Raw genomic sequence first — 26,216 nt, 5'->3', positions numbered from 1 at the left:
CATAGCGCCTTCCTCATCATCAAAGTAGGGTTCAAGGTGTTTTCATAAAAACACATACATGAAGTTGCACGAGTTTTGAGCAAAACCAGAGAGTAAACAGGTCTCACATCCGGAAAGATTTATGCCAGAATCGAGATCCGAACGACTAATTCGTTGTGTTTACAGGTCAACATGTGGAAAACGGAGCCCATTGCTCTCCTTCCGCCATATTTCCTGATAAATCAGGCTCCATCTACACCCCAGGTGCGGGGTAGGCAAGGGAGGGGGGTGGTGGAATCCACTCACGGGACCTGGCAAGCTTCGAAGTGACGACCTTCTCTTCGGATGTCAAGCGCACTGACCACAAGCTTAACAAAAGATAGAGGATAAGAGAAGCACGAGTTTGCACACTCCATCACTGGCGAGTAGCATGATGTCACAAACATAAGAATGGGTAACAAGGGCATTGCTAACCTTCTTCTAGTACAGCCATGAGGTCATCTAGCGTCTCACATTCCACGGTGAAGAGGTTCTCCACGTAGAACCCTTTGTTCTTGGACCACCGCACTGACAGGTAACGCTTGTGGCTGTTGTTGAGGAGGTCAATCACCTGGGAACAGGCAGAGGAAAAACCATTAGGCACATGGAACAAAAATATGCAAGCGACATAAATGGTTTCCTCTGTGTGTGTGAGAGAGCCGATGGAATGTGGTAGTGACACGAGGAAAGTCAGTGACTAGAGAGAACGAGTGCCTACAACTGAGTATTAATATAAGCAATGACTTTACCTGTTCATTGTAGACCTCCAGGTAGGAGGCTCTGATAATCTTGCCGCCTCCCTGCTGTTTGATCTGTTTGTACATGTACTTGAAGGACCTCTGGATAATGCCGTACATCTGTGGGTCAGGTGTCAGGCCTGGCTGATGATACTGCACATTTCCATATTATTTAAGGATTCTGTTACGGAATCACTGGCAGCTAAACAGTAAAACCCGAGGCTATTTTTAAGATTCACGGTACGTCTTCTGCGACTCAAAATCTTTTGAGATCTTGTACAGAGGAAACACACGACAATTTGTTTAAATAAAGTAAACAAATAATTACTTAAAACAGATTTTTTAAACAATATCATACTCTCGTAAAAAACTTGATTTACTAATGTATACATTCGGACGTTAAATACGATAAACATCTCTTTTTATATAAAGACATGTACTTGTGTGTGTGTGTGCGTGTGCGTGTGTGGGAGTGGTGGGGGGAGGAATGAGCGAAAGAGAAACGACATAATTTCGGTAGGTACTGAAATGCTGAAGTGCGCGACTGATGTTTGCTAGTGTGGTTGAAAGCTGTACGTATACCCACGTGACTCTTCTACTGCATTGCGTGCACACGTGCTTCTTTTCGCGCGAGAAGACAATGTGAGAGTACAAACGATCCGTAGCACGACAGTTCCTGCTAAAGTCAACTACGTCCAAGAAAGAACACATACATTCCTCAGCATGTAGTTTGTAATGCTACATTATGCTGCCATGATTATATTAGCACACTGTACTCGAACTTCTACCAGCGGCACGCCCTGCCTACCTTGGCAGTAAACACTTGGCCGCTGTCACCTATAATTTGAGCTTTTTTCTCTCATTGCATTTCACGAGGTTGTTGGTAGGCTTCGCTAGTCTTGCTGTTTCACTGCAGTTTGGTCAGTCTGTATGTTTACTTTAAGAAACCGATGGGTAATGCTGTATATTTATACTGTTGCTGACACCTTTCACAACAAATCCACTTAGATATCATTAATAGACATGTTGATTGCAGTGGGAAATCACACTGAAACAAGCTGGGAAGTATGGTTATCGACGATCCACACAAATTTTGTTGTGGAGGTGGTAGATAAAAAATATTGGATCATTATCTTTTATAAGCAATGGAGAGCTGCATCGTTTATAAGGTTGTCAAGAATATCCCAAGTTTGTCCTGCGACTATTGGTCATCTAAGTGGACGTCCATATTTCCAGCTTTTCGCCCCACCAGCCAAACCTCTCTCGCTACTTCTTTACTGCTGCCGTTCGAGACTATAGGCTGAATAAAATATGCCTCCACAAATATATACACACCCTCAACTTCTACTGAGCTTTTATACTACAAAAATATTTTCCTGTGTTAGCCCAAGGTTGTCAACTCTTCTTGTTTACTACACAAGACAGTAATCTCAATGTACTTGAAACTTAATGCGATGTATATATATTGGAGATATCTATTCAAATAGCTATGCTGTTTTTCATAGTGTGTACTATAAAGATCTCTTCACACCAGGTTCTTTGATACAGTAGGACACTTCCGATCATGCCGATCGCTCGTGGCTGTTCAGCATAGTGTGTAACAACAACAGAAATGGAAGATTAGAATGTCACGACAGTACAACACCATGAGCACACGACTTATTCTCCAAATGACAGGCGGAGTGCAGTAAACACAGAACGAGTCAATCCCGCTGCGACATTCCCATGCGAAACAGAAACCTACCTCCGTGAGCTCAGCTATTGTGATGTGTTGGAATTGCTTCTATTGCTTAACAGAAACCTCATTTCGTGAGCTCACACTGCTTAATTAAGGTACATCCTACAGGCTATGGATAAACGGCTGTATTTGTAAAGAGAAAAGTCAAATAATTTTTTCTTGCATTATTTCTGTTATCAAAATATTATTGACTGTCAAAACTCAGTTGTTTGCACATCCTGAATGCTTAATGTGCATTAACCTAAATGTACTGCCCACTTTTCCACTAGCATCTTTTCTCGGTACACCGAATGCAAATTTTACTAGGTAGCTGGTGTCCGAAATACAACTTTGACATCGGCAGGATCTTGTGCCTGGACATGTGAGAAAGACTGGGTGGACCATTGCGCAGACTCGGAAACAGTTGTGCTCCTGCACACGAAATTAATGCAAGGTGAACTGGCTAATTTGCAGAGGCGTGGGGAGAGGGAAGGAGTCGTGAAGTGCTGGAAAATAAATGTGACACATCATACTGATTTCCTTGTGTCAAGTGCCAATGTGTTTCATTGAGCTCCTCTCTTGTATCTAACACGTCCTACGCAGAGCAACCACACCATCATCTTTTCCTGCTGCGATCGTCTACTTCACAACATGCAGACTATCTCACTTCCATGCCATAATGCGACACTGTGTTAACCACTCTACATCATACAATCTACTGTACTGTGATATCCACAATGAACACCGTGCTGCACGACTTTGCAACACACACTCTATTACACCTGTGTGACATCTAGAGACTTTGCAACACTCACTCTATTACACCTGTGTGACATCTAGAGACTCTGCAACACTCACTCTATTACACCTGTGTGACATCTAGAACTCACAGTTGTTAAGCACATCCACAGTGAGGAGCAATGGTCGCGAGAGCACAGGACTTTACTTACCGCGATCTTATTTCCGTTTGCATCTCTATTCTACGTTCAGACAAATGCAAGAAAAAGAGTTGTCAGAAGTTCCTTCACAATACGAGGTTGTACTGTACATGTGTACATAATGAAAGTCAGAAGCAACGCGTATATAGCAGAGTGTAAATATCAGTCTTCACCAAAAACCAATAATACAAAATGCCTTTGTGCTTGTTTTTGGTTAATGCTTCCATGTTTGGTACACGTCGTATCTTTGGTGAATGCATTATAAGATCATGGATGAGCGTTATCAATTATCTTTTATCTGAGGGTGGATACAAAACATATTTCTGTTGCTTCTGGAGAAAATACGCTGCGTCACGCGGGTTCCGAACTGGCTAGTGTGCGCACCGTCGGGTCGGACGCCGTCGCTTCAAATTCCGTGCACTTTTTTTTTTCGAATTTTCGGAAGGGTTAGGGTTTCAACCTATAGTCAAGCAGCTTACCTGAGCAGGTGGACCGGTCATAGTGTGCGTCTTCCCAGACCCCGTCTGACCAAAGGCAAAAGCTGTACAGTTGTAACTGAGAAAAGTTCAAACTTTCGGTCATTTCCATGCCACTACAAGTACTTGTCGCATTCTAAATAAACAATTCATAAGCGGAATGAATTTTTCCTAAACAAGCATTTTTACGTTTTTATTTACATTTGGATGTACGATTGTATGCATCTAGATATATACGTAGAAACATATTTGAATGAGTATGTATTAGGAAGGCAATTATGCTACAGATACTTCACTGGGAGCCTTAAATTTGTCTCACACCTACACACCTACGCCTACATCTATTCTAAGTATCTATTGAAGATGGCCTCACCTTCGCATCTTTCTGTCCAGAGGAATTACTAAGTATCCACATAACGATTACAAATCAACAATATCATAACCCTTAGCGCCGCACACAATAACAATCAAATAGAGAATCCTGTATCCCACCTTACCCAGTATTTTTGCACCATGTATCCCACCTTACCCAGTATATCGCATCATGTATCCCACCTAACCCAGTAATGTAGCATCATGTATCCCACCTTACCCAGCAACAGCGTTGTCCACGAGGCGTTTGATGCCGGAGTTCTCAAACACGACCTCCTGGGAGGCGTCAGGCTCAAAGACGACATTGAACTGGAAGTTACGTGACGACCCGCTGTTGTCCACCTGCCAGATAACCCAGTAACATCCTATTAGCGCCAATGCCTGACAGTTTCACGAGCCTTTAATAGTATAACATGTAGGATGTAAAAGCTGGGTTAGTGAATAGATGACAGTAACACACGGGGTAAAGCGCTGGTCAGCGATGGTGCGAGGTTCAGATCCGGTCTCTGGCTCGCACAGTAAGGATGCGATACTTGTCTAAGCGCAGGACTAGGCCGCCCTGACAAAGCCTAGGCTGCTATAACTCGACTTTGTGAATTAACTCTTGCCATGTTGAAACGAGAAACTTTTCTACTTTCACTCGTGCAAGAGTAGCACTCGTAGTAGTATTCCCTTGTGGTGGACAACCTTGCCGGCGTGATTCATTGCCTAGCTCCTAGGGCTGACCTGTACTGCGAGACCTTGTCGGGGTGGTGGGATGGGAGGAAGGGGAGGGAAATAATGCACCAAGTGATATCAATTGTTCACACCTGCTCGTCATTTACCGTTTACATACAGAAGACACTTTTTTACGGGAAACATCATAGGATCTTTATACTGAGTACACCGCTCTTCAGAGAAAATAACAGGATTTGGGGGCAAGCGCTTAGTGCGCTCATCTTTTAGAACGATGGCTATGACATGGGGAAACTCTCCTCTCCCCTCCCTCTTCCCCCCAGGCTACCTGGGGATAAAGAAATGGACTGGTCTCTGTCTTCCACTTGCCCTGTCGTAGATACGGTTAATGATCTACGTTCTGTGCCCCAATGGTCATTATGACATGGGACTCCTTACATATTATCTTTGTTTTAAAAAAAATCAGTGATTATGTCCGTGACTATGCCAGTGATGATGATTACTTGACATTACAACCATCATCATTTATTGCAAGCATTCATGGAGAACGTACTGCACACTTTCCATCACCAGGAAAGGTAACTGCAAATATGTCGCGCCTCTGTTTTTCTTGCGAGCTGAGTGGCCGGACTCTGAAAAGAAACAAATCACCAGATCAGTCGACAAGGCATTGTAATTGATCCCACCTCTTTAATTAAACCAGAATGATTTATTCAGTCGCTCTGTGCACCAACGGACAACGAGTTTTCCCGCTATACACTGAAAGGGTTGTTGACTTCATAGGTGGAGCAATGGTGTGTATTTCGGTACAGTTAGTTTATGTACACTAATTTTGTTTGTGTTCAATAATATTTGTGATTAGGTAGGAGAAAAGAAATTCATTTGCTCATACAAATGCATATCAGTGAAATACTAACTTTTGTGTCATGCTAAAAGCTTCTTTATACTATTTGAATGACAATAGTTAAAGATATCGTTTCTTCTTCTGTCCCTCTCTCTCTCACACAAAGAATGCTAGTCAGTCCTAAACATAGATATGCACACACACGCGCACGTATACATAAATCTTAAAGCATTATCATGTACAATCACTGCTGGCATTTTGATCTTAGTCTTTCTTTAACCACACCGGGTATTTCGGTCTTTTCATATAGTCTGATTAAAACTGAGTACTCTGCACAGGCTATTAGTGGAGAACACCAAACTGCAGGGTGAGTGGGGTCACCTATTTAGAACTGCCTCCCGCCTACTATGCTTTGACAAAGTGTTGTGTTTTTCAGTGGCCGTGACAGACTTAAGGTTTTACATGATCATCTCGGGTGGCTTGAAACGGGGTTGAGTTTCTCACAACGCCGGTTACGTACACTTAATGGTCTAGTGGGGTGCAGATTTTCCCCCTAATGACTAGGTAAAGATTGGTGTAAGAAACTGCTTCTCAAAATCTGAATGAATAACACCCCTTGTTTTGGAAATAAACGTCTACAAAAATAATCATAAACGGGTTAAACGTGACCTCACGACCTCTTTCTGTGCACGATTATCTTCGGAGGCATGCATCTCCCTGGACCTTTCAAGTCATAAGGTGTTGTCTAATTGATGAGAGCAGATGAATGGGCCAGAAAACAAAGCTTAGAAAAAATGCGCACAAACAAGTCATAACAACACGAGTATCTGTATCTTAGAGGGTCTCTGTGGTTGAAAACATATCTGTGAAGCTACACATATGTGTAACTTTATAACGTTAATAACCGAGGTGTTTACACTGGTTGTTTTTTTTTCTTCTGTCACCTACTGAGGAAACAGGAGGAGGACGGCACAGCCTTACACACAAGTGAACATTTGCTTGGCCTGAGGAAAGTCAACATCGCTGATTAGACACGCCACTGATGTAATGGTCGTGATTTTTCTAAAGTTTTTTTCCCAGCGGAATTACAAAAATTTTAACTATTCACTCGAACGTCTGTTAAACGACTACACTGTCTGATCAAACCTACTACTTGACAAAAACGAGAGCCTGTGTTATATAACATTATGTCAGTGCCAGTAGTGAGTGGAGGGATGACTACAAACACGTTTAAGTACAAACTTTCGCCGCCATCTCCATAACCAAAACCACCACCACCACCATTGTGTGCCATTGACTGAGATCTCCTGAACCTTCTTGGATGTTGTTCTCCCTCATCTTCCACCAAGCTTTGCAAGACTGTATTTACATGTCCTGATGATAGTGCGATGGGTTTTTCCCAATTATAAGCATCGTACTTCCCCCTTAGTTATGTAAGCGTTGTAATCAACAGCCAGACAATCAGTCCGACAACAGCAATCGATGGGATGCAAACACTCAACCACTGAGCAAAGTCCGACTCACCTGAGCACAACATGAAACACCTCATCGCTGTCATCAGATACCTCTGTAGCTGAAGAAAGGGTTGTCGAGCTCCTGAAAACAAAAAGGTAGAACTGAAGTATATACTTTTTCGTGAGTTCATTAGTATTAAAAGGTGCAGAGATTATTTTCAAATATCTTTTAAACCATCATGGCAGACAAAAGCAGCCCGTAGTTTCAGCTCAGCTGTACCAGAGTTCGATAGCACACGGACTTTCTACAACATGGCTCTACAATATTTCTCACGGGTCCTTTTTGTTTCAAGCCACAAGGCGAGTGGGGAGTAAATGGAATAACATTTCGCAGGATATAGCTTGTCATGTTGGTGGAAATATATATCGTGCCGTTGGACCCGAAGCCAGGAATGAAAAGACGACTATTGTTCTGTGATACTGATGTGACCGTCAAAATATGTTGATGATTAGGAAAGTTTAGACTTATAATGTCTATTATATGTTTACTGTCAACACACATACACGCACTTATAGCGTGAGGAAGAGGTCTGAGACTTCAGCAGGTAAATGATAACGGATGGAATCTTGCACATCAAACTCACTGTCACCAACCGACGTGAGTAAATCTTCAGTATGAGCACAGTATCATTACCAATTAAACAGAACTGATGATAGGTGATGAGAATTAAATAAGTTTCTCGTGTTCCTTGATTGCTTTGATCTCTTTTGAATTCTTAAAAAGAAAATATTCAAGCAGAATAAGATTGGCCCTCTTGCATTCTTTGACTGTCTTTGCTGTGGGTCAGACAAGGTTGCCTTAGTATGAACACACACAACAGAAGCACCAAGGTAAGAAGTTCACCTTTCGCGATCGCACGATCGTGCTGTATGTGTGTGTGTGGTTTTACCACAAAGGGCCATTGTCTTGCACCCTTTTAACCCGTCGGGGTACGACCGAAGGCTGTTGAGCATTGTTTGGTGAGGTCACCGAGTTGAAGAGACAGCTGATGAGGTCGCTAGTCACGATCAGTGCAGCTTTGCAGGACAAACATACAAATACTCACGCCCGCTGTCGAGGGCAACAAATATGGTTATGTTCTTTAATCGTGGACCCCTGTTCTTGTACTCTGGATATTAAGAATGCTTTTTCAAGCCTTGTTGTACCACAAAGGGATCGGCTTATGAGTTATGCGTATTGTCTTTGAAATAGAAAACAATCACAAACCTCAAACATTACGTGTGTCTGTGAGTGAATACTATATATACATGTGTGCGTCTGTGTGTGCCACGCGTATGTACTCATTAAAACACATCATTATAGGTTCCTCTTTTGTTGACTGTAATTTGCGAGGGCATGCAAAACAAGAACTAGGACAAAAACACACACGAGTCGCGTGTTCAATTGACACTTTCGCTAAGAGGTTGACACATTATCCACCATCACAGCGCTTTGCTTCTCTTGAGACCATTCATTTGATATAACACGTCAGCATCCTTTTGATATTTACAGAAAACGAAGGAAAATTTGTGTGTTTGTAAGCGTGTTCAGTTTTGGAAAAGAAGACGAGTTAGTAATATAGTAATGCAGAATAATCAGGTTTTTCTTCGTTCCTAAGTTCTCCTTTAGCAACCATGCGCTCTTCCTCATACATTGTATGTGCGGAAGTTTCTTCAAAACCCATACAGGGAACGCAGAACCAATGATTTTGACTGTCGTCGCCCTTGTGGGGCCCCAGAAATCCCTTCTGGCAGATGTGAAGCCTCTCAAGCTGGTGAACTTTGGCCATGTGACCCGGCAGGACATTCTGTTTAAAACCATACCTTCGAAGTTGTGGGTGTAACGCCAGGGTGGAAAGATGGTCTTGTAAACCTCAAGACAGGCGTAAGTGGCGAACTTTGTCAGCCGCTGCCTCTATTTAGTTTTTCCCCTAAATCATCAATCACATTGTACCAGCATAACCGCTCGTCAACTGGTATCAGTCAAGAGATATATGTCTGATATTTGTAAGCGTAATTTTTCCAGAACGGAAGCTGAGTGGGTAGGCTATTCACCCGAATTTGGAGAAATAATACCTTTAGCCAGTGCCCTTAGACCTTCCATGACACCCAATTATCGGACATGCCTGGACATCATCGCGATGCTGGCTAAGACGACGTGTCAGAGGTTATAGTTCGTATCGCGTGCCCATCGTGGCCATGACCTCTGCGCTAGGTTTTCGTGATCTACAAACTATGAAGTATCGGGCAGACGGTCGCCCCGATGATATCTTAAGCAATTAATCTGCTTCTAATCCAGGTCCCCCGGAAAGATTTGTAGTGCCTGCCAGAACGTACTCTATGCCAAAACCCAAACAATGTGTCAGCAAACGTCACTGAGCAAAGTCTGAAACGGGTGTTCTGCCCCTGGTTTCAGGACATGACGGGATTCTAGGTTTAGTGGGTATAGAACCTCAACAATACTCTGCAAAGGTCCTAAAGTACAGCTAAGTTTTGGGGTAGGTGAGATTCAGTCCATGATGCTATTCACTAAAATCTGACAAAATACCTTCTAAACATCACTATGTATAGAAACCCGTGACCAAAAAAATACGTAGATATGCTTATGTTATCAAGGGTAATCTAATGGGAGAAGTTGGTAGCTTATGTTAATGTGACATAGCTGTAGACAAAAGTTATTAGTATGAGCAGATTTCTCCTCCTTGCACGCTTGCCTTAGCGTAACTCCTGTCAGTCTGACATGAAGACTGAATGCACAGATACCCAATACCACAGTTTTTGTGGGCCAGAAGATAAATACAGCCCAACAGAAATAGCAAGCGCAAAAAGATTTTCAAACTACTGTTGACTTTTTTTTAGTTTTGCTGGACGTTGCTAAACCTAAAAACATTGGATCGTATGGGTAACTTTTCTGCATGCGTGTAAAGCAAGGAGGTTTCTCTCTCTATCTGCGATTGCCGTTGTGGATTGATAAAGTTGTATTGTATCTCTCCCTCCTCTTTCACCCTCCTCGCGGCCCGGTGGCGCAACGCTTAGCACCTGTCACAAATACAATGAAGGTTGGCTGTCCTGGGTTCAGCTCTCGTCTCGGGCACGCTGTTCATTTTCTGCATGTGGCATCTGTTTACATGATTGACTGCCTTGCGTGATGTTGCTAGCTCGGCGTAAAACACCAGTGCTCTCCTCCTCACTTCTCTGTCACTCACATACACACACTCTCTCTTTCAGTCTCTAATTTACACTCTGTCACCCAATTCATCTACCCACACACACATACGCGCGCACTCGCATACGCACACATAGCAAACACAGAGACGAAAAAGAAAAGATGAGAAGGTGGGAGCACCATATCCCTTTGCACTCACCCGAACTTCAACCTAGAGTCATCGGAATCCGAGTCCATTTCCATACTTGTGAACTTTCGCGTCATGACTCCTTTAAAAGCTGTATTCACAAGGCTCACTCCTTTCTCTCAGGGTTATCACATTTCTTCAAACGAGGCTATCAAACCCTTGGTTTATCGTGCCTTCGCGATCCTAGTGCACCAACAAGACTAAAGTCGCTGAGGACCGCTTCCGTGGCCGCCAAGCCCCTGGTAAGCTGTGGCGTCACGTTTTAACATCCGACACCCCTGGACATCCGGTTAGCACGACTGGACAGCGATAACACTGACTGGAGCCTCACCCACAACTGCTTCTGCCATATTGTACACCAGATATATTATAATGACACAGATTACTTCGCATTACCTGCAGACAATGTGAGGCAAGGCCTTTGAGTGGCTTTGACACATAGGATATGGCAGGTAGCTCAACACTCAAAGTTTTGAACAACCCACCAGTAATTTTTTTTTCTTATTACGTCCGGTCAGATCCGTGAATATTATCTTGTGAGAGATGGCGCAGATATTTCACTATCTTCCTCGTGAGCAGCAAACACTTCGGTCTGAGAACGTCAGATCATCGATGTTCACGGCGACATCTTACTCCGACTCTGACGATGACCACGGTCCAGCCTGAAGAATTCAAGTTCCGTTTCGTTCTCCACTGTCTACACCATGAGCACCAGTTGCTCTCCGCTCTCCGAGAATGAAGGCTCGGGCATGTGCGTGCAGGACGTTACGTCCGCCATTTGCCGCCAGACTTCTTGATATTCACTGCTGGCACGGAGGAAGGCCTTCTCACTCTCCATGTCCGGAGTTTATTCCATGCTCGTTCAGGACGTCTGTGCATTTTCATTAAGGTGCAAAAAGGATTTTTTTATTTTCATCCCCTCGAGAAGAAAATAAAACAAAAAAGAGCAAATGCTTCAGGGGTCCTGTGTCGCGCACTAAGAAGTGGGCTTCGGTGGCACAGAGATTTGGAAGTGAAAAGACCTGCTTTCATGACAAAACTTGGCTCGGACTTCTAGACGTCGAGAATGAAGACTTGCTCTTACAAGTGAGACTTTAGGGTGGGTGGACTTTCGAGCGTGAAGAATGAAGACTACTATCACACATCATCATCATCTGATTTTATACGCAATTTTTTCATTAGCCTGTCTACTGTTACGCCACTCTTTGCATAAGTAATCCACATCTTTTTATTCTAGCATTATTTTATGACTTCTTGTAAGTAATTTTTAAAAATTCTTGAAATATGTCAAATATCATCATCTAATTTGACAAGCGAGACACTCCTCTACACTAATAGTCTGACAAAGTCACGATTAGACGCCATTAATAGTTACCATACTTAGGCCTTTCTTGGAGGTTTCAAAAATACCATCTAGTAAAAGAAATGGAAAACGTGTAAAATAAAAGGACTACCCTTTCGTGGATGTTACTCTTTTGTACGCAGATTTTAAACATAATAGTCATAACAGTAAGTTGTAATATTTATCTGTATATATATATTAAGGAAAGCAGGGAGGCGGAGGTCTGTACATCCGTCGGTCTAAATGTGTGGGTAGGGGTGGGGTGTATATAAAACAGAGGAGAAAGTGGGTCAGCATTGTCGAATAAACAAAACGAAGAAAAGGTCTTGAGACGCAAGCTACCATTGCCTGAGTACTCGTGACCGAATTTTCACTGCTCAACTGGATTTTCTTGAGAGTCAGTTTTGCAGAGCAGGACACGGTATGCCCGCCAGATAGCGATATCATTCGGGTACATTGACCAACCTGAATTTAATGAGCCTCCCTTATAATATACGCTTCCATTCTCTACTTCCATTGTTTGGGGAAACAAATGATGGCTAAGCCCTCCCCTTGTGCAAAACCTGTGATTTTTGTAGCGTGTACTATCGTCATTAGAATGTGTGTCATCTTTCCTCTCCATTAAGCTTTGCATGCCCAGCACATTTATCTCACACCATTGGGTAGCCGTGTAACCGTGCGACTTGTGTGTTGTCCTACAGGCTCGAATCCCGCCACGAATGTTTTTATAACGGCTGCTACAGTCTGTGATTGATTGGCAGAAGTAGAGTTCCTTCTTTGTATTCTTCACTTGCTTCCCGTCGAAGACAAATAGAAAGGTGAGGTGATGGTGGGAAAAAATAGAAAAGAAGCTGTCTCTTTCTCATTTTTTTTTTTTTTGTTCTCTCTTGGAGCGAGCTAGGGAAGGAGAGGAGGAAAGAATACTCAAAAGAGTGAAGCTGATGAAATACTAAAGGATCTAACGCTCTTCAAAGATTTATTGATTTTTTTCAAAGAATTGAGTGAAGCGAAAAATTTCTGAACTTTGCACGTGGCTTGCAGACAGGAGCCTTGCAGCAGATTCCTATAACAAATTTTCAGGTTATTGTTTCTTTATGTGTTCAAGTCTCAAAAGATTTTTCCGTCTTGGCGTCTGTGGTAGAGCTGATAAGCTAGGGGAATGAGGGACAGAAGCCTGCTTAAAGTGATCTCCCAAATACCACTGATAGGAGTTACCCGACATTCGACAAGAATGCTAAATCCAAAGACTAAGCGACCACCGCAGATAAAAAAAAAATGTAGAAATGTCATACCTTCTCTTACACGAGCTAAGTGTGTATGGAAATTTTTTGTAGGAAGAGGATCTGTTTATCTTGATCAGTGCATTGGTCATGTGGGAAAAAAATTCATTTGAAAGCCCGAGGTAGTGTGAAGTAAAAGGAAGCGCATGATAAAAGATATTGAAAAACTACCAAAACTAAGCTCATAAACAGAATTAGGAGGATAGAAGAATAGAGATATCACGCAGGGAGGGAATGTGAGATTATAAATCAGATGAAAAAAAATAAGGAAAGATAATTAAGACATTAAATCTTAAGTTCAAAGGCCTTCTCTTTGGTCTTAGTCATGAATGAAAACCAACAGCAACAAAAGGATAGTCATCGTAGATGTAAAAATTCGTTATGCCCGAGCTTCAGACGTCTGACCTTTGATCCTCTTTGATCTGACTAGGACTTAAAATACTACATATCGAAAGAAAAGCTTGTGGTTGCAGCATGTTACTCTTTCGTGGCACGTACAGTGCACGACGCCTGCGTGACGAGCCTGTAGAAGACGCAATCGATGTCAGCCTCGCTTTCAGATGCAGGAGAATGGCGACGCCTCGATGAACTCTCGCGAGAACACCTACCAAGCCGTTACAGGGTCCAAGGTGCAAAAACACGTGGTAATCAGGTAACCTCGCGGCAAACGTCAACGTTACAATCCTTATAAAAGTATCGTCATGGAAAGATGGACATGGAACTCTCCCACGATTAACAACTGGGCTTATTGCCTCATGTTTACGTTAGGGCCAGATTTGTGTAAACAATGAAGTCGTTTAAAACTGTCTGAGATCGTTACACAAGTTGGCAAGAAAGCGGTTGGAAGTGGGGTGGGGAGAACTTCAGCGTTTGATGAAGCCGTACACATAGAGGTTTCGAGCCGCGGTGACAGCAGAAGGCACCAATGATAGCAAGGGGTCATGGGAGGTTAGCACTCACAGTTTTATTTTGCCTTTACAATCCCTTTACGTCCTTTGGAGCGAGAAGAGTAGGAGTGGGAGCTTGTGAGCTGTGTGTGACCTTTTTTTTTTTAAACTTGATCGAAGTTGTAATCATTGTATATCGTGCCCTCCATGTCTATGTTACCGTGGTTGACCGGACTAAGCATCTAGCCTTCCATCCACCTGCCCAGTTCCCAGTGGGCCAGTGCCACCTGATTGTAACAACCATGAACTCTGGCATAGAGTGCTTGTGTGAGTTTTTTAGGTGCATTACATCGCCAGGTGGTGTGTAGCCACGTGCTATGGAACAGAACTCACGTGTTCTTGCCACAACCCTTTTATCCCGCAGCTACTTAATCAGCTACTTTAACCAGTTACGGCTATCACTGGCGCTTACAAATATACGACAGATGCCGCACCAATCAGAAATCAATTATCTCGCTTAATCAACGGCTTAAGTGGAAGTACCGAGTACAAGTGCTGTATAAAATTGATAAATACAGCGAGCAAGCACAATTACCTAGCTAAATGTTTTTGGAGCTTTATGGGGGATAATGGGTTAAACCGTCCTCATAACCTTAGAGACGGTCGAACTAATGTGCAGCAGTTTGGAGGGTGAACGTTCAGATGATGTTTCTGAGACCGGGGATGGAGGAAGAGGCACGTTTGCCAGCGAGTGAATCCCGGGATTCGATCGTCCATTCACACCCTACCCCGTCCTTCACTTGCCACTAATCCCGCGGACTAGCACTGCAGCGAGAAATAGTTCCGTCGGCAGGTCCGGCCCGGTGATTGTAGTGTCTGTTCAATACAACACCTGGAACACTTTGCCTTTTCTGTAGCGGCCACAAAGTCAACAAGCTTGTCGTTTTAAGCTTTTCTCGGCCCTGGAAAGAATTCTATAAGCTGTTTATTTTCCCGTTCCATTACCCGTCAACGTTCAAATCGCTCTTTTTCTCTTGTAAAGATGTGACACGTCTTTCAATGAAAAGGAGAAAAACTAGCGTTTGCACGCACGCCGTTCCTAACTGAAAAAAAACACGATAAGCACAAAAAAATGTCTAAAACTATTGTCCAAGAGAAAATTATTATTGAGGAAAACGATTATATGCTGGTGATGTCTGGTATTTGGGATGGCGACATCTTTAAAATATGTCCAGCTATCTGGTGCGTGTGTGTGTGTGTCTGAGAGAGAGAGAATGAAAAAGAATTTGAGAAAGAGAAACATCTGGCAATAAAAATACATCGGTTCTGTCTGCCTGCGCCTTAGAACCTGCCGCTGCCTGATAACAACTACTGTTCTCGGCAGAATGTCTTGTGATCTAAGATAGTCGAAATCAGCATAGTTTAACAACATTAATTTATTTGGAAACTGAGTGAGTGTATGCTCCTAGAGACATGCCAAGAAAGCATCCCTACCATTCCATTTTGTTTGCCTTGCTAGTATAACATTTTAAAGCTCAGCGTATAGACAGTTGCGCTTTAAATTCCATGTGAAGGGAACCTGAAAAAGAAAAATGTCCGTGAATATGCCTCGTAAATTAAGCATCACAGGCCTTAAGTGTCTGGGGACACAGCATGTGATGGAAGCTGGACATGAAGTGCATAACAAATACCACAAACAACATTCGGAATACTTGCGAAACACATCGTTGGTTCTCACGTGTGGAAGCGCTCTCCCAGCATCCAAACATTCACCTCAGGACCTGCCGCCCTGCAAGTGCTGCAATCGATGGGTGGACTACCATCACAAGCAGACTTCAAACACGGGAACCAAACATACATTGGAAATGTAAAGTCTACGACCGCACTGTACGAAGTGTAAACAATAGTTTAGTGTAAATAGTAAACTGGTTTTTTATTTCTTCCAACCGATGACGCGGCTTGCACATGTCTGTAACTTACCGACCACCTCTTCTCTCTCTCTCTATGGTTTTTGTTATGCATGTGTGTTTATGTGTATGTCTGTAGGTAGGTATGTATTATCTACATGTATGTTTTCTTTTCTCAAATTCACTTGACATACGAATACAGTCACGTGCGATAATTATTTCTTAGCTTAGCTCTCAGTCTTACTGGAGCCACTTGCATCCTGACTATTCACAGATGGTAAGAACGTACGGGAATGTATAGAAATGTTTGTGATCATAAATACTTAACAAATAAAGCCATGAAACTAATGACCATTCTCAAGCAGTAGCTGTGAAAGAACTATGGCATGTGGACTGTCGTAGTTTTCCCACAATCACATGAAGACTATGAAACACTTTGTACACAGTGTCACAGTGTCAACAAGGACTACTGTTGGCCTATCCTATAGGCTGTCACCTGCCTCGTGTGTCAAAGGGTACAAACAGAATGTGGGACTGCAAAAGCGGGAGTAGGGGGAAGACAAAGATCCCCAAACGCATACTGACCAAACCTGTGTGGGTGTGTGTACGCGCTCGCCACTACACAAATATCTAGGCGGTATATTATCTGATAGACTTGAGTAGCCAGCAGACATCATTGAAACCAATCAGTTAAGCTTTACTGCGGTTGAACGGAATCCGAAAGCTAGGCCACAACTACGGTTACATGTAACCGATGTCTTCTTGTTCTTCGTTGTTATTTTGTACGGCATTATTTTTGTCCTTCACATTTTGTATTCCTCCCCTTCTATTAACTTCCATTCTTCGCGTTCACAAAGCTCGACGCTGTCTTCAGGCTTAAGATTAAACTTCAAGGGTACAGACCCCACAGGTACACGGCACATAAGGGCCCCCCCGCTGATATTTGTGTCAATTGTGTGGGTGCGACAATCCCAACACAATGGTAGGAGGGTCTAATCTTTGACCAACTTCGGTTTCTTTAGGATTTGCCACATCCTCAAACTCCTTCACAGCACGCTCAAGGTCTGGATGTTCTATAGGCGCCTTTCAAACCCTTGTTGCAAAGGTGCTGGCGACGGTAGCCAGGTTGTCGGGATCAAGCCTGGATCTGTTGCAGGAACTACTTTCGGTCGAGAAGGAGAAAGAAACGAAAGAGCAGAAGAGCGAGTGATGTGGCTGGGTATCAAGTGCCTGAGGTTATGACTTTTGTATTCCACAGCTTTTGTGGTTACAAAAAGTAGAAAGTATAGATATATTTTGATGTCTGTATAAAAAGAATTGTATAACTTCATCACCATAATCTTCTGCTTCGTCCCCACTAGGTTGAGAGCATTACGTTTCATTCTGTCCTTCCTATATTCTGTCAGAAACTCAAGCACTCTACGAGTAATCTAGAAATAAATTAGCCCCCAGCGGCTCCTGAGCAGCTACTCACTTTCGTAACATCACGTTTTCCAGTTCAACGATATATTTGAAAACTGTTTTGTGAGCACCTTCCTAAAATCACTGTTGCCGCCTTTAGTGGCACGGAAGACAGGAGAGAGAGAACGCTACTATCAAGCAGATAATTTTTTCTTGTGGCATGCAAGTGGGCAACTCAAATAGCCATCACTAGTGGTACAGAGAGTATGGTTGGCACAGTGACAGTCTAGAGCCGAGGATGAGGGAGTGTGTGACCATCTGTCACCATCATGTGTGCTTATGTTTATGTTTACCATCATGAAGAATACGAAAAATGACGAGCAGAATGCTCTTCGCCGAAATACGGTTTATTCCCAGTGCATGCGTCGACAGGTTTACCGTTTACCCCTCTTCCTAAACACTGTATGGCTTTGTGTAGTTGATGCCTCGATAAAATATTCCGCTTCCAAGAATGAGATAATCGTTTCGCGCTGATGACTTTTCTGTGTTTTTCTGCTCAATTGTTCAGCATGCTTTTCGTTCAGCAGACATTATAAGATCTCATTTACAAGGCCTGTCCTTTTACGACCGGCGGTCACATCGACACATGCACGCACGAACGCACGCAGGCAGATGCATATACGTACATTCCGATATACACCCATACACAATCTGAATAATTTACTCGTCGTGGAGAGTGTTTCAGCTAGGAAAACCCATTCCATTAAGTCTACATTTTACCACCTGTTAGTCGAGTGTCAGTGGAGTGCCATTGTTCAGTGTGAACTGCATTTGATCGTGCAGGCTTGTGCTAGACTAGACATTCTATGCAACAAGCAAAAGAGAAAGATGATAATCGGTTGTGTTATGTGAAATTAGTTGATGTTATCATCAACATCAAGCTTCACAGAGAGAACCCAATGGCTGGAAAAGAAACAGTCTTTAGCTCTTTCCTTTTGTTTTTACAGTTTGTTGTATGGAGTCGGGTTCTTTCCCTGGCCATTAGTGGCCTGGTCCTTGATTTGTCTGGTTGTAGAGTGGTTTGGGACTCGATTAGTGTAGCTTTAAACTGGCATGATCGTTTGTTCTTCTGGTCGTGTGTGTGTTAAATGAACGTCACACTTGATATTGTTGTCTAGTTCACCACTTTTTGTTAATGCAAGTTTTATCTTAGTCCTTAGCGAGCTAGTACAACTGTAAGCTTGCAGGAACTCTCACCTTTAGCATGGGCGTACTGTTCAGTTCCCTTTTCACTAAGAGGAACAAAGAGGGGACATAAAAATGTGAATAAGGAAAAGAAGGGAGGGGAGAAAGAAAGAATGAGAGGACGAAAGGGAAGTGAAAGAAACTGGAGGGATAAAATAAGAACAAAGGTGACAGGGTGAAGGATAAGAGGTCCACATATCTTTGCTTAGCCTTCCTATCTCCCCCACGGAGTTGTTCTCATTAGTGGTCACGTTTTTCCTCAAGTGGCTGAACGCAGCTCACGTCGTTACCTTTGCGCATTTATTAACTACTTGCTTTCCGTCGACTCTTCCGCTCTACTGTCACCGTGCAACAGTCCAAGTTCCTCTTGGTGCTGCTGCGCACAGACAGATCGAAGACAGGCCACCCGGTTGGAGAGTACAGCTTTAGCACCGCGACAAGGATGCCACCCGTGCAACGGGTTACAGTCTTCACCCTGGCTCCAGGGTGTCCCGCAAGTACGGGAGGGCAAAGTTTGACGAGAGCAGGACTGCTTTAAGTATGATTGCATACTAGAAAGTTCAAAGAGTACAAAGCTTGGGGTTTATCGAGACACTTCTGAAGTGTTATTCGTTGCGACCTTCAGACCTTCACGTTTGCTGAATGCGTTATTGGGGTAGGGGGTCTGCGTGGAGATGTGAGACAATGACAACAGGTTTGCAAGAGAGATTTAGGAGAAAGAGACCATCACTCAAAGATACCATCAGGTCTGGTCTTCTGCTGTGCTTGCGACCTATGAGGACCGGACAGCTATCAACACGAACATGCGAAACATTAAAACGCTTCAGGGGTCGTAGGTTATTCACTCACTCTGAACATCATCTTTGTCCACTTTATTTCATCTTTTGCCTTGCGACGGTTTAAAAAAATTTAAATATCATTTTCATGCAAAGAACATTTGGGTCTTTCCCTTATACGTCACCCTCCCTGTTCCCTATCTACCTCAGTCCGCCTTATTGTTCCTGTTGTTGCTGCAAACATGATTATACGCCACACACATGCATATCACGGACATTGTTATTAGACACACAAAAACACACGAAGGTTGTGCTGTATCCTTAATGCCACCACCACCACCACCACCACCACCACCACCACCACCACCACCACCACATAATTAATGGTCTCATGAAACCGTGTAACAAGGAGGCGGTTGTCGCCATTGTTACGCTTGATAGACCTGTGACATTTGGTGCCTAAATGCCGCCTATTATCTAATCGATGTAGATGGTGGGTGGAGGTATAATTATGAGGGATATGGGCAAGGAGACTATATCTCTAACAATTTTGTTCTCAATTTGTAAAACGAGACACTGTGAGTAAATCTTACTGTTGTCCGATGTGAGGCAGACCATTGAAAAATCCCCACAAATCAATTTGAAGTTCAAGAATCGCCATACTGCATTAGAAATTATCCAGATGTATTTAGAAGCACTTGACGAAAGGTTATGGGGTTGCTGGTCGGATCAAACAGTCGTTCTGCGCAATTACTAGACAGGTAAAGATGGGATTGCGCTTGATGCGAGCTGCTTTGTACACTAGTGTCCTCCTAGTCTGTCTCGGAAAGCAAGCGCCTTGTCAAAGACGCATTGGAACCAGACATACAACACCTCGTTAGGTGCATTAATTGCATAATTATCATCAAGCAGTCAGGTAGACTGCACAGATCATACATTCGTACTTTCTACACAAACATTCAGTTAAACATACAGCTGCTGCGTAGCTGTGCATTTGACCCTACGGGCTAATTTTCAATACATTTTCAAGAACAACCCTAGACCATCCCCACGTGGGGTCGTGTCCATGAAGCGAAGATAAGTCGTTGTCATGAGGAAATCGTGGGAAACATTTCTATTTCCACTGTTACGAAGCACTGTCCAGACTCCGCTGATCATGTCCCTTCATCACACGGAATCTTTGCCATAACTTCATAACTATGATCCCATGAGTAAATAGATACATGTCCCTGATTTCGAGGCAAAGAAAATGTCAGCTGTCGAGAGTGCAGATGTAAAGTAAATTGCTGTGCTTTTGCTGTATGCAGATGTTAGTGCAATTACTGGACAGCTATAGCACTCTGGAAAGCAATTTTGCATGGTCCTGGACCCCGTGTTTGTGTGTGTCTGGTGGTGGTGATGGGAGAAGGGAGAAGGGTCGAATGTGAACAGCACAGTGGTACTTCTTTTGTTGTTACATGAACTGACAAAAATGATTTACTCATTCATTTTCTTCCTAGACATGAAGGGTTTGGATTGCCAGGTGAGAGGGTCCAGAAGATGTTGCGCGATACCTGTTTGCAGCTGGAAACTCGGTTTGGCGAACGGTGCGCTGCAGGAGTCGGACCTCAACCTTTGCCCACTTGATAACGATCAGGCCCACCACTAGAATCAATAAAGACCTTACTGATTGGTGACACATCACTCTTAAGACACTCCTTTTGCATCACTAATTAATGCCTCTGACATGGAGTTGCAAACAGAACCACAAACATCAAGAATTCAAATAAAGACGATTGCATTCGCCTGTTCAAATCTTCCTCTTGCCGTAAAACAACGTATGCTCCTAGTAAGTATGGCTGAGTACAGTGTCTTTGTTGACTCAGTTGGGATAGTAAATACCCAATCTCGAAAGCGCAAGTGAAATGGAAGTGCAGGTCACAGAATGTGAACATGATAATGTTCATATTTTCTCCAATGATCTGACACTGAGAAGTCCGCGCGTCTGCTACTAATCTGAACATTCAAGAATCATTTCTAAATTGTTGTAAGGAACTGTACAAAGAATATGATTTTTCTTTCTTCTTTTTCTTTTCAAATGTTTTATTTTCTTCTTCTTCTTCGTCGTTAACTCAATGTTTTATTTTCAAATGATGCTTAACGAAAGTAGCTTGCAAACTAGACGAACATCGATCTAACCATAATAGTATGAGGTTTTTCGTGTTCTGCTTCATCTGCTGAACTCACACAGTTCTAATGTTTAAACATGTATGGCTTAGTACTTCACAACTACGCAGAATGTCTTGGCTGCTGGAAAAAATTATTTATGCTGTTTGTCCCACAGCGTGGATTGGATCCTCAGAACATGACGCGGCACGTTTGTCGCCCAGGAGAGAGCTTTTGCAATACAAGGTGATTAAAGGTGGAAATAGTCAACTTCGAAATTAGAAAATAAACAGTTGCATTTCAGGCGTTGAGATGTATCAACCCACGGAGTTATGTTATTACGTAATCAACCTGAACCCGCGGGTACCTCATAGCTCCCGACTGGGTCTTTAAAATGCGCCGCCCACGCGGCCAATGGATATGTTACAGAAACACGCACAGCGGCAACTGTATCATGTCGAAAGTCACTCCCAGTTCACAAACATAGTTTGTTCAGACGACCAAATAATTGTAGCAAAGAGCGGAAACATGAGAGGGGATCAATCTGCACGAGCAAAACGTGTTCCGGGGAACACTGCCTGTTACCGTCACACACCACTGCCCGAGCCATTGTGCCCGCAAAACAAGTTTGGCGATCTGCGGTCTTTCAATAACTGCGGAGGACAATGGCAGCTGAAATGGATCCCACATGGCACCAAACAACCGAGCTCTACAAACGTATAAAGCAATACATTAGAGTATCATTATTATTGTAGTAAGATTGATAATGAAGGATGACGACGAAGAGGAGTAAAACGACGAGGACGCTGCTGCTGCTGCTCCTGCTGCTGCTGCTGCTGCTGCTGATGATGATGATGTGAGAAAGTTTAAATGGCTTATAATCCCAGCACAAGGACCAGATGTGCTTTATCTTATACAATGGGATAAACAAATTTACTACAAGTGGAGAAAAGGAGATTAATAATAAATGAAAAAATAAATGTAAAATGTACTTGAGCCCTGCAGTCGTCACAGATACTTATTTTACATGCACCATGGATCGTCTTACTTTGTGCTAAAGAAACATGTAAACGGTCACTTTAAGTTCTCGAAACAATTTATTTTTAAGACCTTTAGAGGTTTTCTTTTCGATAAATGAAATTAAAATATTTATTTTACAAAGTTTCAAACAAGAACATGATTGGGTACAGATTTACAGCGATCAAAAAATAAATCAAAAGACAAAAGAAGCCAGTTCTTCGATGCGTGGGCACGAAAGTTGGAGAAATATAAGCGATAGTGCAAGAGTTGAACCTTAAGCTGTTCAGAGTGCAAAAGAAGAGGTAAGGTACTTTCAAGTGTTTCCGAGTGTGTGTGCAAGTCCTGGACGCAGCGGTGGCACAACGAGCACATTTGTCCCAACGTCTTGTGTTCTCTTTCTCGCCACTCCACACACCCTCTCTAGCGTACCCTGGAGTCAGTCAAGACTGACTGGTGTGTGGAGGAGAAATTACCATACAATGAGTTACCAGTGAGAGAAAGAGGATGATGGGAGCAAGCACAAGATAGAAGGTGTACTTGCAGAACTAGAGCAGCAAGTTCGCAGTGAGGTCATGTCACCTGAGGTTGCAACGAACCTCTCTAGTCTGGCATTCGATGCCGCAGGACTCAGCGGGATTAGTAAGGAACGAGATCTGGGTGGCAAGCACGTACCCGTACTCGAGTCCCATCTTAAAGGTGTCACCATCAGGTGTGACAGATTTTTTTTCTTTTTAAATGGTTCAGGACTGTTTGGTAGCCACAGAGATCGCGAACACCTACATGACCACGAACGAGGGTGTTCCATGTCTGGAGAGTAACGGAGGAGGAAAAAGCTTTTTCTCTGGAGTGGCCCGATGTATCGTTTGAAGAAAAAGTAGCGGTGTGCCTCTCGGGCAATGGTAGAGATTACAGTTACAAGTTATGGCAAGGAGGGGATCGTGACTTCTTTCTTTACAAGAAACAGCTCTGGCTGCGCAGACAAAACCCGTCTTATGCGTTGAGATTACAAAACCCTCCACTACATTCCATAGTTTAGTGACGCCATAGTCTCATTCATACAACCTATGACACCAGTCATCTCGCCCCCCTGCCTCTCTCTCTCTGGCCACTTGTTTTACCCTTTAAAATCGGGTAATGTCGGCAGGAATGTACTTTTCTACCCTGAGTGCTCTCACCAGAACACAAACGACCCGCATGGAAGAGCAGGCAGCAACACATCACCTAAAGCAGGTCAAAGGTCATAAAACATTACCAAGAAGACATCTGGTGGCTGGCTTACAAACACACACTGGATCCGAACCTGCGAATCTGACAACGGCGAAGGAAAACATCGATGGATATTAAAGTATTCGAACTGACCGCAAGTGAGAACTGTGAGCAACCGTTAAATTTTCTTATTAGATTCCTGAGGCAGCGTGATTCGTGGCTTTTTAACAGCTGTACGAAGTGTCATTTTATAGCGGACGTACACACGCACACAAACACAGGCACCTATGTTATATACAGATAGACATGTGGATGTGGGAGAGAGAGAAAGACTTACGCTGTGTGATATTAAAATGGACAAAGAAGGACAAAATCAACTTCAAATCCCCACAAAAGCCTAGTGTTTTGCAGAAACATAAGTATCAATGCGATCGCTTTAGTCGAGGGTCGCTCCACGGGTGAGAAACCAGCGGATCAAATGACAGTTTCAGGCAGACAGTGGGGTGACTACGCATGGCTGACAGTGTTTTATATATATAGTGTGCAAGTAGACTGTTGTCAGTACACATAATGTAAGTGGACACACCCTTTGAAGTAGAGACAGGGCAAACATAGGGATGTTTAGTACAAGTAGACACAATGTGAATCCACAGTTGCAAACATAAATTTTATGTTTTTGCCTCGCAGTCACTCACCCAAAGTTGCTTCCCTTGTTTGAAGTCTTTTTGCTAAATTTCTTGCTGGACTCATCTTCTTCTAGGTCCACGTCCCTCGAGTTGAAGTCATCCACAGCGCTGTTGTCTGCGCCCAGATCTCTGGCCTCGGCACCCAAGACCGTCTCTGGGTTCCTGGCGGAGGAGTTGGCCACGTTTTCTGGTTGTCTCCCCGCGGGCACATTACTCTCCCTTGCGCGCCATTCTTCAGCCGACATGCTGCTAGCATCGCCTACAGACCCCTTGACACTCTTAGATGCATCGTGCACGCTGCTTTTCTTATAACCTGTCTTTTTGCTTCCTGCAAAGGAAGCGCTGTCGCTGACTTGCCCCGCTAAAGAACCCACAGCCTGCGGTACGTTGCCTTGTGATCTTCTATGAACACCTCCCGCGGTGGTGGTTGAAGTCTGCCTGGGAAAAGTTACAAGATCTGTCGCAGCGTCGCTCGCCTCGTCTTGCTGCTGTCGGACTGTTCTGACGTCGAAGGTGACAGGTTCTCCTTTCTTGTGACCTGTCTGCTGTCTGGCCCGCAAAGTAACAGTCTTGCCGTTCTGCTGCTCGCCCGTTGAGCCACTCGAGCCACCCGCCTCGTTCGCCCCCTTGCCTCGTCCGCCGACTGTGAGCGCCCCCTTGTCGAAGCTGTTACCACCAGTGGGCGCGTTGTGCAGCGTCGCAGGGTCCCTGGACCCTTGACTCACCTCGTCGCCCCTCCCCCGTTGCTTTCGGTCCGTCGTCGTCGTCTCGGGGCCTTTGTCTTGCGCTCTGGCAGCCCCGCTGTCCTCCACGCGCCGTGAAACTGTCTGTGACTGCGGGGCCAGACTTTGTTGCAACACTTTGTTGTCTGGTGTCGCCACCACGGTGTGCCCCACAGCTTCTTCTCGACTCTTGCCGTGAACACTTGCTTCTTGAGTAGTCTTCATGGTTGTCACGAGAGGAGGCTGGCGGGTACCCGTTATCACTCTTGCGTCCGCTTCTGGAGCGTTGTGTTTCTCTCTTTTCAATCTCGTTTTGTTGAGTGCTTTGCCTCGATGTGTTTTCTAAGTGCTAAAAGCCACTGTGTGTGCATTCAGTCCCTCTCACAATATCACTGGCGACGACGAACAGCAAACGGTACGTTCCGGGAAACATCAGATGCAAAAGAATAAGCTCCAGGGAACGTTGAACAACATTTTGCAGTAAATGTCAGCCGGTTGTTTAAAGGAATGCCTGGAAGATTATTACAGGGAACGCCATACAGTAAGTTCCAGGATGATAGTATGTTTCAGGTAGCGCCAGATCATATGTTCCAGGGAACGGCTGCCGGTTTGTTCTTCCACAGCACGCTTTGTTTTCTTCCACAGACAGTATGTTCCAGTGAACACCAAATAGAATGTTCCAAAGAATGTCAGACAGTATTTTCCAGTAACTGGCTAATGCGCTTTTCGTATCCAGTAAGAAATAAACTTTATTGTTTTTAGTGGCTTGCCAAGTGGTGAAACTGCAAAAGACAAGGCATCTAAGATTAATAATAGTTATTACAACTTATGGTCACAAGCAAAATCACTTAAGAGTACAAAGAAATTAAATTAAATTTAAATTATGGCACGTCAACTGATATCCGAAGCACATGAGATTTAGTATGTGGCAATATCCACGTGGTGTCAGATCATCACAAATCATAGTCCATAAACT

The 26,216-nt window shown here is 43.6% G+C and overlaps 2 protein-coding genes across 3 annotated transcripts in view; one reads left to right on the top strand and one right to left on the bottom strand.

Annotated features, from left to right (window-relative positions):
* Nucleotides 1-25,519, bottom strand: part of LOC112562010 (kinesin-like protein KIF12) — a 35,999-nt gene extending 10,480 nt beyond the window's left edge. Inside the window, exons 1-7 of one of the 2 annotated variants that reach the window (XM_025234955.1) lie at nucleotides 24,528-25,519; nucleotides 7,302-7,373; nucleotides 5,487-5,565; nucleotides 4,479-4,600; nucleotides 3,890-3,965; nucleotides 768-908; nucleotides 454-589 (exon numbers count right to left, since the gene is read on the bottom strand). In XM_025234955.1, the coding sequence (XP_025090740.1) occupies nucleotides 454-589; nucleotides 768-908; nucleotides 3,890-3,965; nucleotides 4,479-4,600; nucleotides 5,487-5,565; nucleotides 7,302-7,373; nucleotides 24,528-25,465 (1,564 nt within the window). In that variant the 5' untranslated portion in view covers nucleotides 25,466-25,519. Of the gene's footprint in view, nucleotides 1-453; nucleotides 590-767; nucleotides 909-3,889; nucleotides 3,966-4,478; nucleotides 4,601-5,486; nucleotides 5,566-7,301; nucleotides 7,374-10,635; nucleotides 11,022-24,527 lie in introns of those variants that run through there. The other variant, XM_025234957.1, reaches the window with a different exon arrangement.
* The window catches only part of LOC112562019 (UPF0545 protein C22orf39 homolog), a 47,647-nt gene that overhangs the window by 7,791 nt on the left and 13,640 nt on the right, over nucleotides 1-26,216 (top strand). The gene's annotated exons all lie outside the window — the stretch shown is intronic.

Source organism: Pomacea canaliculata, linkage group LG4 (assembly GCF_003073045.1).
Source record: "Pomacea canaliculata isolate SZHN2017 linkage group LG4, ASM307304v1, whole genome shotgun sequence".
NCBI lineage: Eukaryota > Metazoa > Mollusca > Gastropoda > Architaenioglossa > Ampullariidae > Pomacea > Pomacea canaliculata.
This window is presented reverse-complemented; position numbering and strand designations above follow the sequence as displayed.